Source organism: Nannospalax galili, unplaced genomic scaffold (genome assembly GCF_000622305.1).
Source record: "Nannospalax galili isolate Female #2095 unplaced genomic scaffold, S.galili_v1.0 scaffold1023, whole genome shotgun sequence".
Lineage (NCBI taxonomy): Eukaryota > Metazoa > Chordata > Mammalia > Rodentia > Spalacidae > Nannospalax > Nannospalax galili.
In genome coordinates this window covers 29,256-53,352 of record NW_008349234.1, presented here as the reverse complement: position 1 = coordinate 53,352, position 24,097 = coordinate 29,256, and the positions used below count along the sequence as shown (strand labels likewise).

General features: G+C 46.0%; 1 protein-coding gene across 7 annotated transcripts in view; it reads right to left on the bottom strand.

The window, feature by feature from the left end:
* Pecam1 (platelet and endothelial cell adhesion molecule 1) overlaps positions 1-23,774 on the bottom strand; it is a 65,588-nt gene extending 41,814 nt beyond the window's left edge. For 6 of the 7 annotated variants that reach the window (XM_008846566.3, XM_008846568.3, XM_008846569.3 and 3 more), the window contains exons 1-7: positions 23,663-23,774; positions 23,481-23,565; positions 23,364-23,390; positions 8,893-9,186; positions 4,776-5,078; positions 4,066-4,341; positions 469-717 (exon numbers count right to left, since the gene is read on the bottom strand). In XM_008846566.3, coding sequence (XP_008844788.1) covers positions 469-717; positions 4,066-4,341; positions 4,776-5,078; positions 8,893-9,186; positions 23,364-23,390; positions 23,481-23,544 — 1,213 coding nt within the window. In that variant the 5' untranslated portion in view covers positions 23,545-23,565; positions 23,663-23,774. The remainder of the gene's footprint in view (positions 1-468; positions 718-4,065; positions 4,342-4,775; positions 5,079-8,892; positions 9,187-23,363; positions 23,391-23,480; positions 23,566-23,662) is intronic. The other variant, XM_008846565.3, reaches the window with a different exon arrangement.
* Positions 23,775-24,097: the final 323 nt, after the last annotated feature.

The window sequence follows — 24,097 nt, the reverse complement described above, 5'->3', positions numbered from 1 at the left end:
GATTCCCCTGGAACTGGAGTTAAGGACGGTTCGTAGCCGCCATGTGGGTGCTAGGAACCGAACCTGGGTCCTCTGCAAGAGCAGTCAGTGCTCTTAACCGCTGAGCCATCTCTTCAGCCCTGTTTTTTTTTTTCTAAACACTTTATTTATTTATTTAATTTGTGTGTGTGTGTGTGTGTGTATACACCTGTGCACATGCACATTCCACAGCATGCATGTTAAGGTGAGAGCACAGCTTGCCTAGGTCCGTTCTCTCCTTCCACCACGTGGATCCCTGGGATCAAACTCAGGTCATCAGGCTTGGCAGTAAGTGCCTTTACCCACTGAGCCATCTTGCCAGCCTTCCCTGGAGTTCTTGATCTGTTTGAATCTGGCCAGCCTTGGAGACTGCAATGATGGTGACTGGTCATCCACTCTGTACCCCCATTCAGTCCTACCTGTTATCTGAGCATCTGAGGACATACTCACCACACACTGTGATCTGCACCGCACTGCTTCTCTTGACCACTTTGCCAATGCCTGCAGTGCAGGTGTACACCCCACTGTCCTTCTCTTCAGCAATCTTGCTGAAATTCTGATCCTGTGACAGGATCATATCTTCTTTCTGGATGGTAAAGTTGGCCAGAGGTGTGCCTGGGACCAAGCATGACAGGCTCAACCTTTTGCCTTGGTCCAGAAGACTGGAGGAAGACTCCAGCTTTGGCTTGGGAAATAATTCTGAAAAACAGCGAAAGGGGGATGAAGCATGTCTGGACACCAACCCAATCCTCTGCCTGGAGAGGCTTGTAGACCACTCAGCTCCTTTCAGCAGAAGCAATTCCTACCTTCCTGCAAAAAACAAAACAAAACAAACAAAAAAACTTTCCTCTCATATACATGGGCATGGCTTCAAAGATCCAGGACTTATTCTACACCTGAGATGCCAGGACAGGTTATTTGTTTATATATTTATTATTTGTTATGGTGTGTACATGATTTTCACATGGAGCAAGGAGGTGCACTCAAGCCAAGGCATGCGTGTGGAAGTCAGAGGACAACTTTGTGTAGTCAGTTCTCTCCTTCCACCTTTACATGGGTTCTGGGGATTGAACTCAGGCTGTCAGGCTTGCAGGGCAAGCACTTAACATGCTGAGCCATACACCTAGCCCACAGTGCAGGTTCTTCTCAATCACTGAACCAAGTGATTCCACAGACATGGGTAAAAAAAAGTTTGCAACTAACCATGCAGCAGGGATTTAGGAATTCACTCATTTGTTTACACATACATTGCACTCACAAGGATTTATTTATTTCTTCATGCAATCAATCATTCGTTGAGACAGGCTGTGAACTAGCTATATAGCTAAGGATGACCTTGAACTTCCTTTTGTTTTGTTTTTTGAGATATGGTCTCCCTGTAACCCCAGTTGGCCTGGAATTTGCTATGTAGACCAGACTGGCCTTGATTTCACAGAAATTGGCCTGCTACTGTCTCCAGAGTGCTGGAATTAAAGGTGTGCGCCACCACGCTCAGCCCAATCTTGAACTTCTGATTTTTCTGTCTCCATCTCCCAAGCACTGGGACTGCAGGTATGTGCCACCATACCTGGCTTCTACAAGATTTGTTGCAAGAGAGACCTTTTGCTAGGTGTTGGGGAGATAGCTGTGAGTCCCTGACTTCTAAGTGCTTACGTCTATTGGTCATTTCAGACAGTGTTTGCAGCAGAGTCCACCGAAGGGAAACTGAACTTCGCCCTGAGGGAATTAAGGAAACAGTCTCTGGGAGGAAGTTTTCATAGGCAGTTGCCTGGACAAAGTGTCCTTAGCAGCATTTCTAAGTTCATTGTGCATATAACAAACAGGCATAGATCAGTCCATTTATATCTGAAGTCCTTAAATGCAAAGCCTCTTAGATCTCCATTCAGCTTTCCCAGCATATAGAGTATGCTCAACACATGGCAAATTGATAGTTTTCTCTAACGAGAGAATCATGAGCACTCAAATATTTGTCCTTATCAATCATTCACTAAATTACTGACATGCACCGTCACACTCTACATGTACACCAGGATCTAATGTATTGTGCCAATTACCCAACTGGATAGTTGTCAGCCCACCTACCAATGAGACTGGGGACTGTGACTGTGACTACACACTCAGTGCTCGGCACCAAGGGCTTTTAGGAAATTAGTGAATGAATAAATAAATGAATGCAGGCACGAATAAACCTTTCACTCCACTTCGGAAACCCAATCCTCTAACACTCCGTCCTTCATCTAGCACAGGACTACATTCCTACTGTGCCTAGGCGCTGCTCTAGCAGCTGAACAACAGTTATTGTTTCTGCTCTCAGCAGCACACATTCTAGTAGCCGAATAATACAGAAAAGTAAGAAAAGCAGAATGTATCTTTAGGGGTATTTCAGAGAAACATAAAGCCAGGGAAGGAGGATTAGGAGTCTGGGAGAAGGTCTAAGCGCATTGGGTTTGAAAATCAAACAGGCCTGGGGTGTCTCTTGTTCTGCTACTTGAGTGACTTTGTAAAGTTGAGTTATTACCATTCCAGTCTCAGTCTTCACATCATAAAGATCTCATGACACCTCCTAGAATTGTGATTTGAGCATGAAATAAAACCATATATAAATCCATTACACAGTATTCAACAATGTGAAACTGTTACTATTATTTTTATTTTTTCACTTATTTGGTTTTTTGAGACATCGTCTCCCTTTAGCCTCAGCTGGCCTGGAACTTGCTATATAGACCAGGCTGGCCTTGATCTTATAGAAATCCACCTGCTGAGGGATGAGATTAAAGGTATGTGCCACTGCACCCCGCTAAATTGTTATTATTATTATTATTATTATGATTATTACCATTATTTGGTCTTTTTGAGACAGGCCCAACTGTAGCCCCAACTGGCCAGGAACTCACTATCAAATCCAGGCTGGCCTTGAACTCACAGAGATCCGCCTGCCTCTGCCTCCTGCGTGCTGGGATTAAAGGTGTATACCACTATGCCCAGCCTGTTATTATTGTTATTATTTTTTTTTTTTTTGTCTTTTTTGAGACAGGGTCTTCTTGTAGGCCCAGCTGTCCTGGAACTCACTATGTAGACCAGGCTGGCCTTGAACTCACAAAGATCCGCCTACCTCTGCCTCCCAAGTGTTGGGATTAAAGGTGTGCGCCACCACGCCCGGCCCTATTATTATTATTTTTAATATACTATGCTGCTGGGCATGGTGGTGCACACCTGGAATCCTACATAGCACTTAGGGGATGGAAGCAGCAAGATCAGTGGTTCAAAGCCAGGATGAACTACATGAGAACTTGTCTGTAAAAAGGAGTGGTGGTGGCTGGAGAGATGGCTCAATGGTTAAGAGCACTGGCTGCTCTTGCAGAAGACCCAGGTTCAATTCCCAGGACCACATGGCGGCTAACAACTGTCTGTAACTCAAGTTCCAGAGGATCCAACACCTTCTTCTGACCTCTGCAGGCATTGTACAATATGAGTGCACCTACCTAAATGCAGGCATTACACTCATACACATAAAATATTAAAAGGAGGAGGAGGAGGATGAAGAGGAGGAGGAGGAAGGAGGAAGAGGAGGAGTTTGGCACAGTAGAAAGTTAAACTAAGAGAACTAACACGCACTAGATGTAGAGCATAGCTAGTGCATTTAAATATTGTAATAGTCCTATAAGGTGAGCATCCTGTTATTCCATCTCACATAGCTGAAGCAAAGTCAAGAACAAACCCAAAGTCATATAAATAGTGAGCAACAGGGATGGGTTAGTACCAGCACCCACACACTCAGTCACCACAGCAGACTGCTGTACATTGACTCTTCCCCACACCCCCAAAGCCTAGCCTGAACCCATCCATTCAGACAAACTGGGCAGACGAAGCATGGGCTCCCATTGACCAGCCTGGATTGCAGCACAGGGTGTCACTAGAGTTCAAAGCTTGCCTTGAACTCGTGATCTTCCTGCCTCAGCCTGCCTCAGTCTGTGACACTCAGCCAGTGTTACAGACAAGTGCCAACACACCCAGCCATTTGCCAGCAGCCTCCCTCAGTGACCCTACCTGTGATGTTGAGGACGATGCTGCTGGCCTTGGAGATGCGGTTGGATTCTACTTTGCACTTGTAGTGGCCACTGTGCTCCACCAAGGCCATCACTGAGTAGACAGCCTCATTGCTATGTTTGGTGGTGGCCACAATCGTCTTGCCCTTCTGGATTATAATTTCTGGATACTCCTGGACTAAGTGTGTCACTTGAACTGTGCACTTCATTTGGAGCTGATCTCCTTCTGTGATTATTCCACGGGGACTGATGTGGAACCTGGGAGTGGAGAATGACTCTGCAAGAAAGAGGACAAGTCAATTGGACACAAGTTTAGTTCCTATTCTAATATTTTTTGAGGGGAAGAGTGTTTGTGTGTGTGTGTGTGTGTGTGTGTGTGTGTGTGTGTAGGCCAGAGGTCAACTTTGGGTATCATTCCTCAGACACTATCTTTTCTTGAGGGGTATTTTTGAGACAGGGTCTCCCTGTAGCCCCAGCTGGCCTCGAGCTCACTATGTGGACCAGGCTGGCCTTGAACTCGGAGATCGGCCTGCCTCTGCCTCCTGAATGTTGGGATTAAAGGCATGCACTACCATGCTGGGCTGGGGAGAGCAGGTTTTAAGCCTGAAGAGCAGCCTCCCAGATAGAAGGCTCAGCCTTCTCTCCAATTCTGGGCTCTAATTAGCTGCACCCACCCTATACCACAAAGAATAAGGACAGCAGGATTCTGACCCCGCACAGTGACAAATTCACTCCTGGTGAACTCAGAGGTCTGCTGCTGGATTCCAGACATGATCCTGGCTTGACAGGTGAACACTAAAAGATGGTCCTGCTCCTCAATTGGGAATTCCATGATCACAAAATTCTGGTTTGAATTCTTCTCTCTTCTTTGCTTGACAATTTTTGCATCAAGTTCATTTTTTTCAATTATAAAATATATTGGCGGCTCTTCTTCTGGCACAGAACAATTGACTGTCACAATTCCACCTTCTATTTCCTCTTTTTTGTTCAGTGTCACCATGGGGTTGGGCACTCCTTTGGAGAATGAGAGAAGTTAATATGAGTTTCACGAAATGACATAGTCTCCCTCAGCTGTTACTGTGGCTGATCATCCAGGGGTCCTTCATTCCCCTAAATACTGGTATTGCCGCCCAGTAATCACTGGGCATGTGCGTGCCTGGCACTGTATCAGGTACTTTTAGATATACAATATGCTGAAGATATGATTATGATTGGTGTTTCCAAAGGTTTATAATCTCTTTGGGAAAGTGTTGCAATTAGACTCCCAACTGATGGCTTAAAAAAACAAAAAAACAAAAAAACCCACCCTATGCTCTGTTAGCAAGCTCAATAAACTAGTTAGGATTAAAAAAAAGAACAGAGCTAATGGAAACCTTCATTACTCCACCAAAGTTGACCACATGTTGGCAAATCCTTTGGTCTTTGATTTCTTTTCCTTTCTAAAAAATATTTTATTATTTTCATTTTATGTGCATGCATGTATTGCCTGCATTGCACATCTGTGTTGTGCAATGCCCACGGAGGGTAGAAGAGGCTGTCGGATCCCCTGGAACTGGAGTTACGGACAGTTGTTAGTTGCCATGTGGGTGCTGGGATTCGAACCCAGGTCTTCTGCAAGAACAATCAGTGTTCTTAACCAGCTGAGCCATCACTCCAGCCCCCTGGTCTTTGATTTCTTATTCCTATCCCCCCCTTAAATTTAATTGTATATATATTTTTATGTAACCTGCTTCAAGTTTTCCTGGAAAAATGTGTTAAAAATTGCCCCTCTTTGGAATAATAAAAAAAGTAAAAAATAAAAAGCCAGGTGTCGTGGTGTAGGTTGGTAGTGCATGCCTTTAATCCCAGCACATGGGAGGTAAGAGCAGGCAGATCTCTGTGAGTTCCAGGCCAGCCTTGTCTACAGAGCAAGTTCCAGACCAGCTAGGGCTACACAGTGAGGCCTTGTCTCAAAAAAAATTACAAATAAAAAAAGGGATATAGTGGCTGGAGACATGGCTCAGTGGTTAAGAGCACCTGGCTGCTCTTCTAGAGTACTTGGGTTCAGTTCCCAGCACCCACATGATGGCTAATAACCATCAATAACTCCAGTTCCAGGAGATCTAATGCCCTCTTCTGGCCTCTATAGGCACTGTAGGCACATGGTATGCATGTACATGCATACATAAAACTAAATAAATTATACATACACACACACAGAGGCAGAGTCGGGGGCTGGAGACATAGTTAAAAGCACTTGTTGCAAAAAATAAAATAAAAAGCCAGGCGTGGTGGTGCATGCCTTTAATCCCAGCACTTGTGAGGCAGAGGCAGTCAGATCTTTGTGAGTTCAAGGCCAGACTGGTCTACATAGCAAGTTCCAGGCCAGCTGGGGCTACAGGGAGACCCTGTCTCAAAAAAACGAAAACAAGCAAACAAAAAAAGCACTTGTTGCTCTTGAAGAGGACCCAGGTTCATTTCCCAGTACCCACATGGAAACTCACAACTGTCTGTAATTCCAGGGGATCCAATACTCTGTTCTGAACTCTGCAGGCACCAGAAACACACATGGTACATATTCATTATGCAGACACTCATATACATAAAATAAAAATAAATCTTTTTTGGTTGTGAGCCTGGGCCTTTAATGGCTGTACCAGCTCTCTAGTCCAACTTGAAGTCTTTTTTTAAAAAGTCAGTATTTACCAGGTGTGGTGGCTCATGCCTTTAATCCTAGCACTCAGGAGACAGGCAAGAGGATCTCTATGAGAACTAGGCCAGCCTGGTCTACATAGTGAGTTCCAGGCCACCTGGGGCTATAGGGAGACCCTGTCTACAACACCCCCCAAAGCCAGTATTTATTGGTATTACTGTAGTTGTTACAATTGTGTGTACACATGCATTCACACTCATGCACACACATGTTCAAGTACATGGGGTAGGCCAGAGGGTGTCTTCCTCAGTTGCTCTCCACTTTATTTTTTGAGATGGATCTCTCACTGAACTCAGAGCTCACTGATTCAACTAGACTGGCTCGCCAGCTAGCCCCAGGGATCCTCCTGTCTTGGTCTCCGCAGCACCAGGATCACAAGCACATGCCACCATGTTCAGCTTTTCACATGGGTACTGAAGATCTGAACTCAGGCCCATGCACAGCAAGCATTTTACAGACTGAGCCATCCGAGCCACTGTTGTAATTTATTGAATATCAACCATAGGTTTGGATTGACTTTAATTTATTCCATAAACATTGATTGAGTGCCTACTGGAATCCTGATTCGTCATTCAAACATGATCTCTCTCCTCACAATTTCGCAACCCAGAAGAGCAGACGGATGTGTGAGAAATATAGTTGTGTGTTGTTTAACAACTGGAACACAGCCTGGTAAATATGTTGTTAGGTGATGTCATCACAGGAACAGAGTAGACTTACTCAAACTAAGATTGTATGACATCACTAAGCAATATAACCTTACAGACCCACCATCAGATGTGCTGTCAATCATTAATTGAAACATTGTGCAACACACAACTGTATTTGCAGCACACCAATGGGCTGGAAGTTGTGCTAAGCAGTATACCTACATGACACCTTTAACCCCTCAGTAGCTCCCTGAACTATCATGGTTATCTTCATTTCACTGATAAAAATATTAAACATCAGGATCCTTATTTCATTTATTATTTATTTATTTACTGTATTATTGTGTGTGTGTGTGTCATGGTGCACATTTGGAGGTCAGAGGACAACTTGTAGGAGTTAGTCTCTCCTTCTACGATATGGGTCCAGGGGATTGAACTTAGGTTCTAGATTTGGTAGCAGGCACCTTTACCTATTGAGCCCTCTTGCTGGCCCATGATTTGGAAGTTTAGTTTGTCTAAAGAACTTGCCCAGATGGGAAGAAACTGCACAATCTAGTGTCTTAACACAGCACTGTGGCCTTTGTGTAAATAAATGTCACTGAATATGGAGACAGCATAAGAGCTGTAAGAAATGACACCCTGGGCGGGGCGTGGTGATGCACCCCTTTGGTCCCAGCACTCGGGAGGCAGAAGCAGGCAGATCTCTGAGAATTCAAGGCCAGCTGGAGCTACAGAGAGACCCTGTCTCAAGACGAAAAATAATAAATAAATAAATAAATAAATAAATAAATAAGGAAAAGAAAGAAAGAGAGAAAGAGAGAAAGGAAGGAAGAAATGGCACCCTGGGGGAAGTTAATTTTGTTTGGGAAAACTGTTGGAGAAGAAATCATTGACTAGCTGGGGGTAGGGGTGCACGCCTGTAATCCCAGCATTCAGGAGGCTGAGGGAGGAGGATTGATTCTCGGGTTTAAGCCTGGGCTACACAGGGAGATTTTATTTCAAGAAAGGAAGGAAGGAAGGAAGGAAGGAAGGAAGGAAGGAAGGAAGGCGTGAGGAGTAAGCGAGTGAGTGAGGAGTGAGGAGTGAGTGAGGAGTGAGTGAGGAGTGAGCGAGGGAGGGAGGAGGGAGGAGGGAGGGAAGAAAAAAGGAGGGAAGGAGAGAAGAAAAGAGGGAGGGAAAGGGAGGGAAGAAAGGGAAGGAGGGAAGGAAGGAGGGAAGAATCCTGAAGGAGAAAGCGCAGTTCATGAAATAAGAGTCTTCCCAGGAGACGCCTGGCACCTGCAAAGGTAAGGAAGTTAGAAACACTGATGCGGAATGTGTCTGATGCCTGGATTTTCAGGTTAGGAAACTGCTAGGCCGGTGAGTTAGCAAGGCGATGGGTAACGGACAGGTCAGTCAGTATGACTGCTCGTTCACAACGACTATTCATGGCACTTCCTGTGTGACATTTCATCTGCTCACCCACGTTCAAACCCCGAGGACTCACCTCTCACCACCACTTGGTACTCCTGAGTGGTTTTCACCTTGTTGTTGAGAATCACAGTGCATTTGTATCTTCCTGAGTGGAAGACCCGAGCTTGGGGGATAAAGTAGCTCTCTGTGTGCTCTGTGGAGGTGACGTTGTTCAGCATCACGTCGTCCTTATAGAACTGCACCAGGTGCTGAGGCCTGACTTGTGAAGTGGTGCTGATATCCACCAGGCACTTTAGGGTCAGGTTGTGCCCATTCAACACTTCCCAGGCTGGCAGGCTCTCCATGTGGATGCTGTTGATGGTGAACGCTAAATACAAAGAGGAAGGAGGGCAGACACACCTGTTAGCTCAGAAACATCATCTAAAGGTAGATGGCCCCTGAGTAGTGCCCAAGGTTGTACACACATGCACACATGCACGCACACATGCAGTCATCATCCTGGTGACCTTCATATCAGATGTGCCTTCATCACAATAATGTAATAAACTGTCCAAATGTCCCAGATAATGACTGTGGTCAAATATGAGGCCATTGGGCTGGAGAGACAGAGAGATGACACAACAGATAAGAGCACTGGCTGCTGTGGCAGAGGAACCCAAGGTAGGAACTCAGGCCAGGAACCTGGAGGCAGGAGCTGGAGCACAGGCCATGGAGGAACTCTGTTCACTTCCTGCTCAGCCTGCTTTCTTATGCAACACAGGTCCACCTGCCCGGGGTGGCACCACCCACAGTGGGCTGGGCCTTCCCACATCACTCAACAATCAAGAAGATGCCCCACAGACATGGCCACAGGCCAGTCCAATGCAGGCAATTCCCCAATGGAGGCTCCCTCAACCCAGGTGTGTCTAGTTGACACTAAAGCTATCCAGCATAGTAATGCTGGGAACCAAACCCAGGGTCAAGCACTCTACCAGCTGAGCTGTATCCCCCACCTTCCTCTATAAATTTCTAACTTGCCCATTCAAGGAAGCCAGCTATTCATCGCCTGGACCTGAGGTTAAGAGCTATTGCCTGGGGAGCTGGAGAGATAGCTCAGTGGTTAAGAACACTGGTTGTTCTTGCAGAAGACCAGGGTTTGAATCCCAGCACCCACATGACAGCTAACAACTACCTGTAGCTCCAGTTCCAGGGGATCCAACAGCCTCTTCTGTTCTTTGAGGGCATTGCAAGACATGGGTGACTTACCTACATGCAGGTAATACACGCATACACATAAAATATTTTTAAAAAGAGCTATTGCCCTGGGATGCCTTGCTAGCCTCCAGTCTAAGCTTCCTCCACAAAATGTGACTAGAATAGAGGATTTTAAATATATTATTGAACTGTTTTTTTTTTTTTTTTTTGGTCTCCCTGCAGCTCCAACTGGCCTGGAACTCATTATGTAGACCAGGCTGGCCTTCATCTTACAGAGATCCGCCTGCCTCTGCTTCCCAAGTGCTGGGATTAAGGCATGCGCCACCACACTTGGCTAAATGTGTAGCTCAGGCTGGCCTCCAACTCGTGATCCTCCTGCCTCTGCCTCTTCAGCATATCCTACTGGCGTGTGCCACCACAACTGGCTCAACTCTTTTTAAAGACATTTTTGCTTTCTTATTTTTAAATTATGGGTATCATGTGTGTTTGTGCACATACATTCAGTGCTTGAGTTATGGGTGGTTGTGAGCTGCCTGATGTGGGTGCTAGGAATCAAATTTGGGTCTTCTGGAAGAACAGTACACACTCAACTGCTGAGCCATCTCTCTAGCCCCTATTATTCAGCTCTTAAGTAGATAATATAGTCAAATGTTTCAAAACTCCCAAAGGCAGATGATATGATGTCTACATTAAAAAACAACAAAGAATCTAGAGACAAATTTTTAAAACTAATTTGAAACTAGGTATAGTAACTGGCTCATGCCTATAATCCCAGAACTTGGGAAGCTGAGGCAGGAGGTTCACTGTAAGTGCAAACACACAAACTCTTAGCTTTCCCTCTGCCTCTTCTGCACAAGAGATAGGACTCTGCACACATAGATTGACACCTTCAAGCTTAGTGGCCGACCAGGATAAACCCAAACTATGTGGTTGTTATGAGAAATTCAAAGACCAGAGATGGTAGAGGACAGTGGAAATCAAAACAGGATTCCACAGCTTAGCTAAGGACCCCCCAAAGTTCAATTCTTACTAGACTTTCTCAAAAGAGAAAAATATCCATGGGTCAGGACTACTCTATGTATCACTTGATAGTCTAAGTCTCCTGCGCTAGAGCAGGGAAGATCTCCAGAAACCTGTGTTCCTGGAACACTTTCTTCTGTCATAGAATTGAGGGAAGGCATTTGGACTGAATTTTGTCCTCCCATCAGGTTCGTATGTTGAAATTCTAACCTCTACTTTGCCGAATGTGACTCTATGTGGACATCACACCTGGATTGAAGGAATAAGTTAAAATGAGGCCAGTAGTAAGCTCTAATCCAATTATCTGAACACAGATCTCAGGATGCACACAGAGAAAACGCTACATGAAGACACAGGAGAGCGAGGGATGGTGGCCCATGCCTAAAACCCCAGTACTCAGGAGACAGTAGACATTATCGAGAGAGAGAGAGAGAGAGAGAGAGAGAGAGAGAGAGAGAGAACATAGAAGGCATCTGTCCTGGACCAGGAGAGACTTCAGAAGCCAAACTTGTCAATACCTTCATCTTGGACTTCTAGCCTTCTGGGGTGGGGGTGGGGGTATTAATTTCTGTCGTTCATTTCACCCAGTCTATATTTTGTTATGATAGCCCAAGCAGACAAACACAGATGGAACTGAGCATAGTGGTTCATGCCTATAATCCCAGCACTCAGGAGACTGAGGCAGGAACACTGCTGTGAGTTGAAGGTTAGCCTGAGCTATGTAATAAAACCCTGCCTTGGGGCTAGGAGTGGTAGCTCAGGCCTTTAATCCCAGCACTCTGAGGCACAGGCAGGCAGATTTCTGTGAGATGGAGGCCAGCCTGGTCTACATAGTGAGTTCCAGGTCAGCTGGGGCTACAGGGAGTTTCTGTCTCAAAAAATAAAAATTAAAACAAAAAAAACCTGCCTCTCTGGAGAAGTAACTCGGTAGAGTATTTGCCTACAGTGCATATGCATGAGGCCCCTGGTTCAACCCCTAGAACTACTTAAAAAAAAAGAAAGAAGAAAAGGAAAATGAGAGGGAGGGAAACTGGTGAGATGGCTCATCTTGTAAAAGCGTCTGCCTGCCACCAAGCCTGACGACCAGGGATCAGGCTCATCTTGTAAAAGCGTCTGCCTGCCACCAAGCCTGACGACCAGGGATCAGGCTCATCTTGTAAAGGCGTCTGCCTGCCACCAAGCCTGACAACCAGAGCTTGATCCCTGGAACCCAGGGATGGAAGGAGAGAACTGACTCCAGCAAGTTGTTCTCTGCCCTCCATGTGTGCATACAGACACACAGACATACTAAATAAATGTTAAAAAAAATTTTTTTTAAAGAAGAAAGTTGGGGCTGGAGAGAATGCTCAGTGGTTAAGAGCACTGGCTGCTCTTGCAGAGGACCTGAGTTTGATTCCCAGTACCCATATAGCAGATAACAACCATCTGTAACTCCAGTTCTAGGGGGATCTGACACTCCAAGGGCATTGCATCACACAGGTGCACTTACATGCATGCAGGTGATACTCATATACAAAATAAAAATAATAAATAAAATATTTTAAAGAAGAAAGTTAAGGGACTGGAGAGATGGCTCAGTGGTTAAGAGCACTGGCTGTTCAATTTCCAGCACCCACATGGTAGCTAACAACCATCTGTAACTCCAGTTCCAGGGGAATCTGATGCCCTCTTCTGACCTCCCTGAGCATTGTATGACATAGAGGCACTAACATACATGCAGGCAAAACACTCACACACAAAATAAAAATAATAAATAAAATATTTTTTTAAAAGAAGTTAGCCAGGTGTGCACTCCTTTAATCCCAGCACTTAGGAGGCAGAGGCAGGCGGATCTCTGTGAATTTGAGGCTAGCCTGGTCTACATAGTGAGTTCCAGGCCAACTGGGGCTACAAAAATACTCCCCTCCAAGAAGAAAGTTAAATCCTGTCTCAAAACACGAAAAAACAGCACCCATAAAATTGTCTTACAGAGGGGCAGAGGGTACGGCTCTGCTTGCCTGGCATGTGAGAGGCCCTGGGTTCAATCACTCGCATGAAGATAAAAAGAAATAAAAATCTGAGAGCTGGAATATCATTCGAATACTGTCTAGATTTCACACAGTATTCCAGTACCAAACAAAGGCGTGCAGATGCTGAACAACAGATTCATTTCTATCCCATGGATCCTGAGAATTCACCAATGGATTCTGGTTCCCTTGTGGATTCTAAGAATTCTCTAATGAACCAAGCAGGGTAGCACATGGCTGTAATGCCAGCACTTGAGAGATGGAGGTAGGAGAATCAGGAGTTCAGTGTCAACCTGGGTTACATAGCAAGTTTGAGGCCAACCTGGGCTATATATCAAGAACTTGTCTCAGAAAACAAGTAAGTAGGGACTGGAGAGATGGCTCAATGGGTAAAGTGCTTGTCATGCAAACATGAGGACTTGAGTTTAGATCCCCAGCACCCACATAAATGCCAGGCAAGAGTGGTGGCTTGCCTGTCATTCTAGCACATGGGACATAGGGGAATCCCCGGAGCAAGCTTGCCAGCTAGACTAACTGAATCAGTGAGCTCTGGGTTCACTGAGAGACCTGACAGATTGAGGAAGACACCTGATGTTGGCCTCAGGCCTCCACATGCACACACACCCATGTGCACATGCATCTACATACACACATGCACCTGCATACAATGTGCACCCACATATGTGGACAGACATACACATATGCACAGCACACACATAAAATGAAGAATTCTCTATCAGATCTTATTTTCTTTTATGCTCCAGCTGCTAAGGAAAGCAAAGGCCAACGCCACCTCTGCTTCTTGTAGTCTTTGTGACTCTGTGTGCTAAAAGGCCACAGCTCTATGTCTGCCTATACTTTCCTCTCATTTTGATTTCCTCATTAATTATATCTTGATGACACTAGAGCACAATGTTTCTAATGTTGTTTTGGGACAGGGTCTTGTTAGGCCTGGTTAGCCTCAAACTTGTGGCACCCCTGCCCCTGCCCCTGCCCCGCCTCCGCGTCAGTCTCTGGAGTGCTGGGATTATAGGTCTGGGCCTTCTTTACACTCAGTTTGTGATTTTCATAAGTAGCTCCCTGATCACTTCTGGAATATAAGAAGGGATAGTTAGCTTGTTGGCTGGAGATACCAACAAAACCTCTTTGTTCCCCCCCCCCTTTTTTTAACCAAGTTAAGCCTCCTTTGAGCAATTTAAAATGTAATTTGGGGTTGGAGAGATGGCTTGGTGGTTAAGAGCACTGGCTGCTCCTGCAGAGAACCAGGGTTTGGTTCCCAGCACCCACATGGAGGCTCACAACCATCTGTAACTCCAGTTCTAGGGGATCTGATGCCTTCTGACCACGATTAGCATTGCATGACACAAGTACGCTTATATATATGCAAACAATACACTCACACACATAAAATAAAAAATAATAAGTAAGTAAAATATAGTTTGTCATTTGGGGATGTAGCTCAGTGGAGAAGTGCTTGGTTACTGCACACAAGGCCTGGGCTTCCATCCTCAGTGCGAGTACACACACACACACACACACACACACACACACACGGCCTAAAATTTAATTTGTCTACAACATGCTCAGGTTTTACAATGAATACAATAGTCCATAACACCTACCTCTTTCTGAGAAATCGAATTGGTGGCCTCTCACCAGTCCAAATTTATTCTTTCGTATTGCAGTCATCCTCAAAACTCCCCGTTTCTCTGGGACTTCTAAGAAAGGACCCTACCACCTCATGGGACTAAACTTTCTCTCAGAGCCCCAGCTATGCTGTCTGTATATAGTATTGGGGTCTGAATGCTTCTTCAACAGATAGAATTGTCTGTTTGCCCATTGCATTAATAATTCTAATAAATCTCTTACCCAAAAAGACAATCTGCCTTAGTGTTCTCCTTGAACCCCAAGCCCAAAACCTTTCATCACTGTGTCCAGGATAGCCTTCAACTCACTCTGTAGTCCTGACAGGCCTTGAACCTGAGATCCTCCTGCCTCTGGCTCCTAAATAGCTTAGATTAACAGGCCTGTGTGGCCAGGCCAAGACTTTCTCTTTTATTTTAAGGCAGGCTGTGTAGTCTAGTGATTTTACCTGGACAGAATAGAGAAGTCAGGTTCATGGATCCAGAGAACATGGACCAAATACCCCCTATCCACAAGCTGTATGATCTTTGGCTGAGTTGAAACACCAACCACAGTTCTTGGCATTGAGAAATGTTAGTTGGATTCTATCAGCCACAGCATCAGAGGAGTTTGACACTGCACCTCTTCTCCTTATTTCTAGAGATTTATTTCACATAAAACTATTTTTTAACATTTAACTTCCAAACTGGGAGTATAGCTTAGCGGTAGAGCACATGCCTAGTATGTGCAAGGCCCTAAGTTCAATCCCCAGGGCTGCCAGAAATAAGTAAGTTACATTTGAATTTCCCATGTTCCTTGATGAGTACTTTAGGCTTCTGAGTTTGCTCCTTTCGCTGCGTGGTCTCCACCTGAGTCATGGGCTACTTTACTGACAGAATCCTGAACAGGTTGCCCACCCAGGACAGCTTGGCCCCAGGTCTGGGTAGGGTTTGGAAGAGGGACATGCATGCCCTTATCAGAGGCCTGCACCCACAGCCCTTAGCTGGGTGATGTTGGGAGTTATTTAACCCCTGTAGGCTGCTGATTCTCCTATGTTGAAATGGGAAGGCTAACACACCTGCCTTCCTTAGGAATCAAACTTGGCACCTTGCACATGCTAGGTAAGCACTCCTCCACTGAGCCACACTTCACCCCACTCCTCTACCCCCTATTTTCATCTTGAGCAATAACTGAGGCAGGGTGGCTGAGGGCACCAAAGTTGCCAAGGTCTCAATGCCTGATGCTGGTTGACATTCCCTTCCTTCCTCTTTCAGATCATTCATAGTTCATAGCAAACACTGCGGGGGACTTTCCTGTGCCAGGCACCATCCCAGTTCTGAGTGGTTCAGAGAACAGTCTCCACCCACAGGGCCTCAGCCAAGTTAGCCACTCTTTCCGGCTCTGGGCCTCCTGCAGACCAGCCCAGTTTATTTCCTTTTCACAGGAAAATCCCAACGTTTTAAAGTTCATACATGCAGTGGCAGGTACAGGCACACACCCCCAACACAAATAATAAATGTAAAAAATATTTAAGTTCAAAGCACCCCAAACATTATATACTATTGTCTCTTCCCTTTTTTTTCTTTTTTTGAGACAAGGTCCCCCTATAGCCCCAGCTGGCCTGGAACTCACTGTGTAGATCAGGCTGGCCTCAAACTCACAGAGATCTGCCTGCCTCTGCCTCCTGAGTGCTGAGAACAAAGGTGTGCATCTCTTGGTCCACAGCCGGTTGACATAAAAAAATTTTTGATGTGTGTGTGTGGGTGCTCATCATGCACATAAATGCAGTGCCCAAGAAAGCCAGAAGAGAGCATCAGATTCCCTGGAGCTGGAGCTACAGATGGTTGTGAGCTGCCCTATAAGGGCGCTGGGACCCAAATTTGGCTCCTCTGCAAGAGCAGTATATGCTCTTAACCACTGAACCATCTTTCCAGCCCTATCTCTTCCTTTTAAGAGTTAATTCAGCAACTGGGCATGGTGGGACACACCTTCGGTCCCAGCACTTGTGAGACAGAGGCAGGCAGATCTCTTGGAGTTCGAGACCAGCCTGGTCTACACAGTGAGTTCCAGGCCATCTGGGGCTACAGGGAGACCCTGTCTCAAAACAAAACCAAAAACAAAAAAAGTTCAGTCAGCTAGGTCTGCCAATCATCTCGTTACCACCCCTCAACTCCTAATTTGATTCACCTGAAGACAAGCCAAGGTAGGGGAGGATTAATTGTCCCCATAATAAGACTTTTCCTTCTCAGATTTCATGGCATCTGTTTGCAGGCACTAGCCTCAGGCTGCTCTTCTAAATCCTACTCTGAACAGTAGAACTTTGCCTACTTCCCTGTTTCTTTTTCTCTCAGATACTGACCAAAGCACCCAGCCATGCTTTCTTCTTTCCCACTTGATGAAGCCCCACATCCCCACCCGTCTTTGGCTCTCGCGCCTTTCTGCCACACCACCACTTGCCGAAACACATGGCTTTCCCTCTTCCTCTCCCCCACTTCCCTTTTCTGGACTGAGATTTACAACTTGATCGCTCTGTTGATTTTTTTCTCAAACCAATAAAATTGTCCTCAAGCTTCAAAAAAGAAAAAAAGTTCAAAGCAAGTTTAGCTAAAGCACCAAGTGTGGCTTTTGTCGTGAGGCAGGAGCCCACCATCATGTGTCAATCCTCCTTCCTCGTTTTCAAAGAGGCTTTAACACACATCCACCAGAGCAAAGCTTATCTGACACAGGAAGGAACTCACATAGCTGGTGCCAGCAGGAATATCACAGGATGGAAGAGTTTGCATTGTAAAAACCCTATGAAGTTGGGCATGGTGGCACATACCTCTAATCCCAGCAGTCAGGAGGTAGATGCAGAAGGTCTCCAAGAGTTTGAGGCCAGCCAGGACTACATAATCAAACCCTGCCTCAAAAAAATAAAAAGAGGGCTAGAGATAGCCCAGTGGTTAAGAGCACTAGCTGCTCCTGCAGAGGACCCGGGGTTCGGTTCCCAGCACCCATATGGTAGCTAACAACTGTCCATAACTCCAGTTCCAGGGGATCCAACGCCCTCTTCTGGCCTCTGCAAGAGTAGCCAGTGCTACTCCTGTGGGATGTCCTGTGGGAGGTCAGTTACAAGGGAGGCAGCTTCCATCTTGACATACTTTCTCCTTCAGAATCTCCTGGCTCTGGGCCAGGCCAGCTGCCACATCCCACAGGAGTAGCCCAAGGGAGGACAGCTCATTGAAAGGTGAACTAAAGTCTTCTGCTCATGCTATAGGAGTGAGCTAGGAAGCAGGTGGTCCAGGCTTAGTCAGGCCTTCATGGGACAACTGTAACTTTGACCTACAGGTTGTCTGCCATCGCATAACACCCTGAGTCAGAGCCCCCACTACTAGATTTCTGACCCTCTGAAACTGTGTGAGATGGTAAATGTGGGCTACCTTCACCCACTAAGATTGGGGTAATTGTCCAGGTTGGTTTGAGTTCACTCTGTAACCTTGGCAGTTTTTGAATTTGTAATCTTCCTCTTTGAGCCTCCCAAATAGCTAACAGGAGAGTGCCACAGGCCTGACCCTTGAGGTAATTTTTTGGGGGAAGGGGGGGTCCTTTTGAGACAGTCTCCCTGTAGTCCCAGCTGGCCTGGAACTCACAAAAATCGTCCTACCTCTGCCTCCTGAGTGCTGGGATTAAAGCCATGTGCCACCACGCCCAGCCAAGGTAATTTTTAAAGCAGCAATAGGGGGCTGGAGAGATGGCTTGGAGGTTAAGAGCACTGACTGCTCTTCCAGAGGACCTGGGTTTGAATCCTAGCACCCACATGACAGCTAACAACCATCAGGTAATCCTAGTTCCAACAGAACCCAATGCCCTCTTCTGACCTCCTTGAGCATTGCATGACATGGATGTACTTACATACATGCAGGCAATACACTCATACACATAAAATAAAAATAAGTAAAATATGTAAAGCAGCAATAGGTAAGGAGCACCCAGAGTTGGGCATGTGGGAACAAGTCTATAATCTCAGCAGCTGGGAGGCTGAGGTAGGAAGTAGGATGATCAGGAGTTCCAAGGTTATCCTTAGACATATAGAGAACTCAAAGCCAGCCTGGTCTACATCAGACCCCATCTCTTTTTACCCTGTTTGTCCAAGACAGGGTCTCATGTAGCCCAGCTGGTCTTGAACTCACTGTGTAACCAAGAATGAGCTTGAATTTAAAATCCTCCTGCTTCCACCTCCCAAGTCCTGGGATTACAGGCGTGCCCAATTTATATACTGCTGGAGATCAAACCTAGCATGCATGACTCCATACATACTAGATTAACACTGAGCCACATCCCCAGTCCTGGGTTTTTTTTCTTTTTGTTTGTTTGTTTGTTTGTTTAAAACAGGGTCTCACTAAGTACCTTTGGCTGGCCTGGAACTTGCTATGTGGACCAAGCTGGCCTTGAACTCATGGACATCTGCCTGCCTGTGACACCACACCCACATCTACATGACATTTATCCAACACCTGTATCAAGTACAGGGCTTCTGGGAAAAATAAGAAATTATATCTATTGTCCAAGATAGTGCAGGCTGGTTAGAGACCCAGTAGGCCATATGTCAGCCTGAGGAGAGGTCAAGGTCAGTGTGGAGGAAGTGCCCCTGGGATGGAGTGGGTACTCCAGAAGAACAGCATGTACCAGGGCACCCAGGGTGTGAGAAACCTGTGTGTTCTGGGCATGGCCAGTTATAGGAAGCACAGGTGGGGGAAGGGAGATCGGATGGATCAGGCTGGAGACGTTAGACTGGATTAGTGTCTTAGAAAGATCACTGTGATTGGGCACACCGTAGTGCATGCCTTTAATTCCAAGCACTCAGGAGGCAATGGGAGGATGATTTCTGGACCAAGGCCAGCCTGGTCCAAGCCAGCTGGGACTACTGAGAGACCCTGTCTCAAAAAGCAAACAAATGAAAAAAGAGAGATCATTGTGGCCCCAGTCCCCTGGACCAGTGAACACATTTAGGTGGTTCGGGTAAAAGTTGCTGAAGCCAGGCTGGGCAGGCAGGTGGAGCTGAGCCAAAGAGCAAAGGAGGGACTCTCAAAGGGACCAAAAGGACTTAACTTTTGAAGTAATGGAAATTTTCTAAAACTATATGATGCTGATATTTACTAACGCTGTGAATACACTAGATGTCACTAATAATAAAATATAAATTGTTTATATATTTTTTAAAAACTTTATTTTTATTTGATGCATGAGTGTTTTGCCTACATGTATAAGTGCACCACATGCATGCAGTGCCCACAGAGGCCTGAAGAGGGCGTCGGATCCCCTGGAACTGGAGTTACAGATGGTTGTTTGCCACCACGTGGGTGCTGAGAATCCAACCCTGGTCCTATGCAAAAGCAGCACTGAGCCATCTCTCCAGCCCCAAATCATTTATATTTTACCATAATTTTTCAATGCCTTGTTTTATTGGATATATAGAACCTGAAAAGAGGGAAGTTAAGTTCCCAAGAGGATATAGGAAATTCCAGCTAAAATAGAGAGTGCCAGAAAAAAATAGGTAAGACGAAACAAAGTCCCAGTGATGAGACGGCATCTGAAATGCCTGGAGGATAAACAGGAGATGCAGCTATCTGCCTTGGGTTAAGTCTGAGCTTCAGGGGAGAGGCCAGTGCAGGGATACAGACCCAGGAGGCTGAGAAGAGAGAGGCTCCAGAAAGACTAGACCATGGAGCTTGAAGGGACGGGAGAGGTGAGGGGTGCTGGATTTTGACCCAGAGAGGAGTCAAAGTCTCCCTGTGGGGAGAAGGAAGGTTTGTTTTTAGGAAGAGAAAACAGGGAAGCTCTAGAAGGTCAGAGAAGAAGGCTCCAGGGTATGTAGCAAAGTTTCATTCAGTAATGCGCTAGGACTCAGACATCTGAAGGTCTCTGCTGATCCTTTAGGGAATGAAGATTTCAGACAAGGTCCTGCTTAGCTGTTAAATGAGGACACCATGAAGGGAGGAAGCAGAGACCAGCCGTACTAAACTGATGTCAAAGTTCCACTGGGAAAGGAAGTGGGGGGTGGGGGAAGGGCAGCACAAGGAATATGGAGGAGTGGGTAGTTTGTCTGTGATTTTTTTCTTTCTTCCTGAAAAAAAAAAAACAAAAACCAGTTGCCTATTGGGTTTGTAGGCTGAGAAAAGGCAAAGGCAGAGATTCTCAAAAGTGGAGAGTGGGGAAATTGAATGAAGAAAGATGTCCTGTGGTAAGGGAGGGATGGGCTCAGGGCCCAGAGGACCCCTTAAGCCCTGATCAGCCATGGGGTGGACATGTGCCTTGAAACCAGGAGGGAAGCCAGGAGGATGGGTGGGGAGACAGATAAGCCAGCAGCCAGGAACAGGCAGGAAGTCAAGGGAGTTCCCTCCAGGCCTGCTGTTTTCTAGGTGAAGATGGAGTTGAAGTCATCTCCTGAGAGGAGTAGACGCAGGCAGGGGTTGGGTGAGCTGGAGGTGGTCCAGGAGCCAGACAGAGAAGAAGGGCTAAGGTTGGCCCAGGCCCTAACTCACCGAGGCCCTGACTCAACATGGAATACCCATTTAGAATACCCATCTTGGGTGGCCTGGGGAGTGGAGACCCCCCCAAGCTTCTTACTTCTAGTGTTGACCCTGCACAGGAATGTAAAGCTGAGGTCTGAGGAAGTGTAGTTTCACAATCTTCCCTGAAGGAACAAAGGACCTTCTCCTGGAGCCCAAGGAAGGGACCAGCTGCTTTCTAGAGGAGAAAGAGTTGGGAAAATGGTGTGCTAGGAAATGGTATGGGAAGTGTGAGGAACCAGAACTCTCTGGCTTTGGTAGGGCAGGATCCAGAGAAGAGATAAGAGGGGGCTAGGGATGTAGCTTGTTGGTAGAGTGGCTACCTAGCATGCCAGAAGCCTTGGGTTCCATCCCTAGCACTGCATAAACTGGGTGTGGGCCAGGCCTATCATCTCTGCCGCATGAGGATCAGAAGTTCAATGTCTATCTCAGGCAACATAGTGCGTCTGGGGCCAGCCTGGCTTACATGAAAACCCATCTCAGAGAGGGGAATGAGGTGAATGAAGTTATCATTGTAAGGTGGACCCTAGGCCTGGTAGTGAACATCTTTACATCATTTATTCACCATTGAAGACAGAGCAGGTTAAGTCCCCTCTTTTCATCCAATCTCAACCTTAAGGTACTCCTGGCAACAGGTCCAATTAACAATTTCCATTTTACAGCCTGGGGGAAAAGCTCCAAGAGGCCAAACAAAAACAAAACTGGATTTAAAGATGTGAGTGACACTAGAGGTTGGGGACACACAACTGTAATCCCAGCTCTAGGGAGGCTGAGGCGAGAAGAATTTGAGTTTGAGGACAGCCTGGGCTACCGAGTGAGCTCAAGGCCAGCTTCTGCTCAGTGGGAAACTGTCTCAAACAAAGCAAAACAAAGCCAAGCAAGACAAAACAATACTAAACAAAGCAAAACACAGGCTCCAAACAGATGTCTGGGTCTTGTGTATCCGTAGTCCTAGTGCTTTTGCCCCTGCTAACTCTTGGAACCAAGTCAGTCCTTTCTAAGCCTTGGTGATATCATCATGAAGTGGGAATGATTTGAAGGGTTTCCATTGGGGTCAGATGCCTGAGGAAGCACATGGACAGTGAATCAAAGACTCACAGAACAGACTCTTCTGGTGGCTCCACCAGCCCTCCCCACCCTGGGGCCACCGCTCCATCTGTGGCTCAACCCAACCTTGTCTATATACTTGATGTGAGCTGTATGATCTGTAACCCAGAGCTCCTATTTTTTGTACACTGAAGCGACTTTTGACAGAGATTGCAATCTGTGGCCTCTCCCCATCCACTGTGCCTAAACCCTGCTGAGCTACTTTCTTCACAGAACCCCTGACAAGCAGAACAATCCCCCTTATCTCAATAGAGAGGTTCAAAAATCAGCTCTTAAGTGGATGATGACCAGACTTCAAAGACTGGTGGTACCCTTTCCCTGGGGGCCAGGACAAAAGATCTCAAAAATATAATCTCCTAGGTGGGTGGAAAATGAAATCCCGTCTTTTTTTTTTTTTTAATCATGTAGGAGAAAAAAAGTTATGATACTAATTTACACTATGTTCTGTCTGTCTTCATGAGTCTGCCAAGTCAACTGTATCTCATTTGTGAATTAAAAAAATGGAAAGGAAACAATTTTTTTTGGTTGTTTTGTTTTATTTTCAGATAGGGTCTCACGTAGCTCAGAGTGACCTCAAACTTACTATATAGTCGAGGCTGACCTTGATTCCTGATCCTCCTGCCTCTACCTTCCAAGTGCAGGGATTATGGCCACCAAACCTGGCCCAACAAAGAAAAAGCTTGAGAGTAAACAATTGGAGATGATGCAAAAGCAAGCAATTTATGATCGAACAACCACAACAAATTATGGAATTAAAAAAAAAATCATCTCTCTAATTCCAATGAACAGCAATCCACCAAGATCTAAAACTGTTTTCTGGAATGTTCTTCTAAAAGGCTATTTCTAAAACATCCTTTAGAACTTGATTTAGGACAAGTATTTGATCCAAACTCTTCTAAAAATGCCAAGATGGAATACACTTTAGTTTTCCACTGGAATAGTTCTCTCAATTGTTTTAAACATCAACCCCAAACAATTTGACACAAGTTTTAAGAATCTCAGAACAGACATAATGAATGAAATTAGGTAAAAACATAAGGACTTACAGTTTTCTTGAGCCTTGAGGCTTGAACCTGGAAAAGAGAGGAGGAAAAAAATTCTGTTGATTTCACAACTTCAAGTCTCATGGAATTAGAGAAGTAGGAAGAAAGTTAAAAACTCACAGAACAGCAACATGAGCAGGGCTGCTGGCCGCATCTTGCTGACTGGGGCCCACCTCTGCTGCATCCTGAGAGCCAAGGCTGAGGGCTGAGGGACACACACAGTTAGTTCTGCCTTCTGGCCATGCCCCGGGGGCAGGGGGAGGGGGCAGAAGCAGCTTCCTACTTGAAGATGAGAAACCTACCCAGTGGATAGCACAAACTACTCTGAAAACTTCTCTAGGCTCCCACAGAGACAACTCTTGTGCTGTTTGCTGGTCAGGTAATGGCGGCCATGGCTGGAAACCCTGAACAATGGGGTCTGGGCTGGCCTGATATCTCCTCAGGAAATGACTGGCCTTCCGGAGGGACCACAGAATCCAGTGGCTTTGTCTGGGAGAATGGGAGGGAGGACATAAGTGACATTTGCTTCAGAGTTCTTGAGTCTCTTGCCTCACCTAGGATGAGGGACCCCTTCCCCTGACAAGGTGAGGGGTTTTTATCTCTCCCTTCAGCCTCCACCCAAAGTGCTTTTGCCTGACACCCAGCAGGGTCTGTCTGCTTTTCCTGTGGGCTCCCTCAAAGGGCTCTGTCCATACAATATAAATCTGGGCCTCCAGCATTTCTCAGCCTGGTTTTTC